Source organism: Ursus americanus, chromosome 11 (assembly GCF_024610735.1).
Source record: "Ursus americanus isolate L20-20 chromosome 11, mUrsAme1.1.p, whole genome shotgun sequence".
Classification (NCBI taxonomy): domain Eukaryota; kingdom Metazoa; phylum Chordata; class Mammalia; order Carnivora; family Ursidae; genus Ursus; species Ursus americanus.
In genome coordinates, this window is record NC_142137.1 from 42415313 (window position 1) to 42421312 (window position 6000).

At 45.4% G+C, this 6000-nt stretch overlaps 1 protein-coding gene across 3 annotated transcripts in view; it reads right to left on the reverse strand.

Moving 5' to 3' along the window:
* PTPRK (protein tyrosine phosphatase receptor type K) overlaps positions 1-5729 on the reverse strand; it is a 541453-nt gene extending 535724 nt beyond the window's left edge. For 2 of the 3 annotated variants that reach the window (XM_045805582.2, XM_045805583.2), the window contains exon 1: positions 5379-5729. In XM_045805582.2, the coding sequence (XP_045661538.1) occupies positions 5379-5478 (100 nt within the window). In that variant the 5' untranslated portion in view covers positions 5479-5729. The remainder of the gene's footprint in view (positions 1-5378) is intronic. The other variant, XM_045805581.2, reaches the window with a different exon arrangement.
* Between the last annotated feature and the right edge of the window lie 271 nt (positions 5730-6000).

Sequence of the window (6000 nt, forward strand, 5' to 3'; positions counted from 1 at the left end):
AAACGTCCCTCTCTCACCAGAATCTTCATGGAACTAAGAAAACCTTGTATGTGGAACGAAGTTTCTTTAAGAGCACTGCTCATAAAAACACATGTCTCCTAAGATAGAGCTTAAAGTTTATAAACTATTCTACCTCCAGAGTTCTCACTGACATCAAAGATTCGAACATGGTTTTTTTCATTTTTTCCTTTTACCAAAGCATCGTTGTATGTAACTTTTCTCACTCATCTCAAAATAACAGGCAATATGGTCCTCAAATTTGTTCTATCCCCACTAACAAAAAGGAACTTAAGGCTCTCTTCCATCTAGAGACACTTAAGCACAAACACTCTGTGACATTAAAATATCATTTCATGGATTGACAACTTATTTCTGGCTTCAATTAAAATTAAAATTAGCCTGATGGACAGACTTACTTAATTTATTATCAAATACCAGTTTAAGGCATCATGAATTGGGAAGATATTATTGTTCAGTAACCATGACAAACAAAAGCATGAGTTTTGGTGAAAAAACAAGTCATGTTCAAAAGCAATTATAACATTTTTAGGCAAAGAGAAACACCATTTGATAAAGGAACACAAAACAAATACATATGATCAAAGGATAAAGTCTGAGAGGAATACACAGAGGAAAATTTTTACATCTACAGAATAAGAAATGAATGTGTTTGGACGAAGGCAAAGGCTGACTCCAATAAACAAATCAAAAATAAGGTGCTTTTTTCCCCTCTTTAGAAAAGTAAATAAAAGATCAAACACACACACAGAGAGAATCCTAGTGTTCTTTGTTTTGTCTTTAAGAACAATCTGTAAACTCTCTTGATGTTTCCTGCTCTAAATCGTGCAGCAATCCTCTTCCTGCCCTCCATGAAGAGCAAGTAGAGGAAATGGGAATAACACAGGGCAGATGAGGACAGCATTTTCCATGCCTCTGAGAAGTACATCCATATTTAGCATGATTTACACTGTCTTTAATACCACCTTGAGCAGACCTAGATCATGGCACTTTAAAAGCACTGGCAGGCAACAACACAGTTAGTTTCTCTATATAGGACCATATCACATGAATTAAGTGTTTTTTAAAGGCCATAAAAATGTGTAGTAAACCATCACTGGTAGAAATATGAGATTTGATGGGAAAACTGGCATTTGCTCTGGGTAGTGGTTGAGTCATATTTCCAGTTTTTAAGAACATGTCCAACACCAAAAGATATTTAGTGGGAACAAAAAGGCTGTGATGTTGTGTATGTGCATGCGGGCTTTGTTATTGCTACAGAGGAGAGGGAAGGAGTGTGGGAGAGGGGGAGAGGGGCAGAGCGGCAGAGGGGTTGATTTATTTTTCAAATTCGCATTTATGAATACAAAGAGAAGAGCTGTCAGCAGCACACATGCCAAGCCCAAATAGCAGCCAGACCTGCCTCTTCCCGTCTGGGTAGGCCAGACACAAAACGACATCTTGCAATCTAGGAAAATCAGCAGAGTCAGATACATGGAGAATAGTGAGAGAAAAAACAGTTCTGGAAATGTACACTTATATATCATTACTAGTGTTAGAATTTATAGTTTTAATGAATTGAGGGACTGAGCGATTCTGGTCAATCAAAAGCAGAAAATCAGCGAGCAAACCTTGAAACAAGCTGTTTCTAATGTATTTTCCTAGTAGGTAGTAAGTATGAGAGAAATTAACTTCACATATAGAGACAGCAGGGAGTCAGATACCAGGGAAGTGGCATTGTTTATATGAGTTGCAAGGTCCTAATGGATCAAGTGAGTGCACACTTACAGTGTGACATGCCAGGAACTAGATCAAGTGAGGATCTTGAGCTGCATTTCCAGGCTCATATCATACTAGAGACACAATAGTCCCTCTCTAGGTCATTGATAAGACTGCATCTAAAATGCTGCAAATTTTTTTCTCCATACTCTGATGGAAAAGCTGAACCAACAGTTGAACAAAGAGCTAAACAAATGACTAAAAATATATTTCTTCTATTGTTAGAATACTAGGAATATTAATAATGACTCTTCCACAGGTAGAGCTCAAGTAACAATTTACATGAGGTAAGCAAAAAAAAAAAAAAAATTTAAGGATAATTCCTCTCACTGTATTGATAAAACTATAGTTTGGCCAATCTAGGATGTTTATGTTTAATAATGATTAAAATGAATGACTGGCAGAGGAAACACACACACACACACACACACACACACACACACTCCTGAACAGCCTGTCCTCACTAGGCAAGTGTGGGAGCAAGCAAAGGGGACTAAAGTCAAGGCACTTAGCTACCTTAATGTATGACGCCTACGCCCCAGGAGAGCTGCATAATGCTTTATAACTTACAGTGCCAATTCACATAAATTATTTCATACCATCCTCATAAAAACCAGGTGGAAAGGTTAAGACAGGTATTATCCCCATTTTACAGATGAGAAAGCTGAGTTTCCGAGTTACTTCTCCGTGACTGATTTTGTCAGGCATCCGAGTCCCAGGACAGAATACTCTCTCACATTATATCAAGAGGTAACAGCTACACAACCCTGTGAATGTCAGTGCATCTTTGTGCTTCTATGCCTCAGTTTCCCCGAGGTATGACACTGGTATCATTTTAAGTGAAAGACTAAACTAAAATAGATATTTACAGGCTGTTCTGGTTTTAAAGAGGCTCACCATGCAGCATTTTTATACCTTCATTCCAAAAGCTAAGAAACAAGTCCCAGTGATAGAAATATTATTAAATTTGTGCTTTAAAGACAGCACACTGGATGAGTATATGACATATCCAACAATTGTTAGTCTTTCAAAATTTGCTTTTGAAGTGTACTACATTAGAAGCCACATGATAATATCTAAAAGTGGTAAATTGGCCTTAATGGATGTGATTTAAAAGACCTATTTAACAGGATATTTAAAAATTCTGAATATATATTTGTTTTAGACTTTTAAAGCATTTTATTCAAATTTCTCAAAAGAAATAAAAGTTCATTATTTAAAGTAGAATCTAAGAAAAAAAAAAACAGCAAGAAAGACTACACCTTAAATCTCTGAATCTATGTATTTACAACAGATCTGACTGCCATAAAATCTGATGACAGTGGAGTACCAAATGCCTTAGGATAACCAGAACATGAAAATGTTTACAAAACAAACTTTTAATTCATGAAGAAAGGCAGATTCACAATCTGACTTTAAACAGGGGGAATAAAAAGCATTCATTTCTGGGCAAAAATGTAAATCATGAATGGCAAAATTTTTGAGGTACAGCCCTATAAGAATTGCATTTATTAAGACTGCACATTCTCTTACTTAAACGTAACATGAAGTCAAGTGTTTCGCTTTGTCACTAAACCAAAGCCAGGCATATTTGGTAAAATTACTTAGAGCTGGATGTCTAAGAACACAATTGTTCATTAGGAGATACCTAAACTCTGGGGATCAGAAAATCTCATCTGCACATTCTATTGGAGGCAATTTAATATTTACTAAAGGGTAAATAACACTTGAAAGGAGAAATATAAAAGTTTCTTTACTGCTGAAAATATATCCATCAGCTGTTGAGGCGTTAATAGTTGCAACTCTTGAATACACGTAAGTCTAATCATGCAACTGGTAGAATTCAAACTTTCAATTAACAAACTACATGCCTTTTGAAGCATAGGCTCTCAGTGCAGTGACAAACACTGTGCAGAAATCAATACCCACTCTAACTTGCCTGCATATAATGACTTACATCAAGCACGGTTCCAATACCAACCGGCATTATATGTCAGAGATGCATTCTGTAGTAATGCTTACTCCAGAAAGAATTAAATTAAGCCATCGGATCACTCATTGCATAGATCTGTTGTCCAGCATACATCATCAATATACACAGCTTTCCCTCTACACGCTGCATTTCATAATCTGCCTTAGTGCACAACACATGCTGCCACCTGAATCTGGTCTAACTCCTTTTATAGCGTTCTACAGCGGGGGAGCGGGGACGTAAGGGAAATAAACAGTACTCCGGATCACAACAACCTGAGTTTATTTCCAGGAAACAGGGTAGCCACAACAACGAGAGAAACTGACAATCGCAAAGTAAGTTCGTTCTCCGCATCCTGCGGCCTCAGCCAAGAGCGCGGCAGTCACTTTCCCGGTCTTCTCCGTCACCCCTCGGCCAGCAATGCGTCTCCATCTGCACCAAGACCCAGGGCAGCAGCAGATGCGCTTGCCACCCAAGCTGAGCTGGGTGGACTGGCCAGAAAAGTTGTCAGGACCGGCGAGCAGCTGACAAGCTCCCGGGAGCCCGCTCCCCAGCATCCACCTGGTGAAACTTCAGAGCCCCCAGAGGAGAGAACGAGAAAAGATAACAAAACTGGAAGGGTAGAGGACAGGACTGGGAGAAACGGGGTTTCACGGACTTCTTTAAGTGGCTTTACCAAGAACCCAAAGAGACAACCTGCAACACCACAGCACATCTCTCCCTTTGGACTCTCCGTTCGCAGCCCCCAACACCGAGGCGGGCTCCGGAGTCACCGCGTCAGCTTCGCGGTGGCTCCGCCGGAGAAGCGGGCTGCCACAGCCGGGGTCAGGCTTCCCCCGCCGGCACCCAGACCTCGCTGCCCGGGACGGCTCCGTGTGGGTACTTAGAATCATATTTCAAAACATCTTACAGGCTCCGCCAACAGACACACGGAACCTACTCCACGCCGTGCCCTTACCCACAGGGCAAAACCAGGAGCAGCCAACACTGGGGGAGGAGAAAGGGACTGGGGGAGGGACGGGGAAGTAGTTAGACAATAGTCAAGGGAGGTTATTCCCGGGACAAAAAGCACCTGGCAAAGCGCGCCGAGGTCAGTCCCTTCCAGTCTCCACATTTCTGACCATGGCTTCCCGGGGGTTAAAAAAACAAAACCACTTTTTTTTTTTTTCTTGAACGCTCTAGAGGCAGACAGCAACAAGCCCGCACCACGAGCAACAGAGTAGCCGTCCCCAGAGTCGTAACTACTTTTTCCTTCTCTCCTCGCCAGCGGTGCAGCGTGCGCTGGACGCGGAGACTGCCACAGTTTCCCAAGAAAAGCAATGTCTCCCCACACTCCCGGACAGCCCTGCCTGCCTTGGCCCCGAGCGAGCCTTCGAGAGGAACAATGGGTGGCGGAGATTAAAGTTACCTGCGCCAAGTGGCGCCCAGCCCGGTGCCCCGCGTCCCACCTAGCACAAACTCTGGGAACATCGCTCCCTCTGCCCTGTGCCCCGCGAAAGCTTCCCCCAAATCCTTGCCCCCCGGCCCTGGCGAGGAGCCGACACCAGCCCTCGCAAGCCGCGGGCCGGGGGCATTCGTCGGGCATCCGGACGCCGCCCACCCCCTCACACACACCTTCCGGGCCACTCACCTGCGGAGAACTGGCCTAGGGCCGACCCCAGGGGAGACCAAGGGGAGAGGAGCAAGAGCGTCACAAAAACAGGCAGCGCCGCCGCCGCCGCCGTATCCATGTCGACTTTGGGAGAAGTTTCAAGCAGCTTTGCAAAGAGCTGCTGGAGGGATAGCAGCGAAATCCACGACCGAGGTGCCGGCCGGGCCTCGCGGGATGAGGGCGGGAAGTCCACTGCGCCCGCCGGCACTTTTTCCTTCTTCGCGGTCCCCAAACTACCTCTGGGGCGCAAGCGTCGCCCGCGTCGCCGGCCGGCCGCGGCGGCAGCTCTCCATGCTCAGCGGAGGCTGCTCCTGTTAGTCAAGAGTTACTTTGCTCGGGGAGGGACGGGGGCGGAGCCGGGGGTGACGTCGCCCCACGGGCTCCGGGAGCTTCTGAGGAATGCAGGCTCGGGCGCGGCGCCGCCGCCTCCTGCCGGAGAGACGCGCGCCGGCCCCGGCCGCGCGCCCCGCGCCTCTCGCCGCCCTTTGTTCGCCGCCCGCCGCCGCTCGGGGGAGCGGGCGGGAAAGGGGACCCGCGTCGTTGGCTGCCCTGTTGCAGAAATCCGGAGTTTGAGATGCGAGTGTTTGGTAAGCAGTGTGGC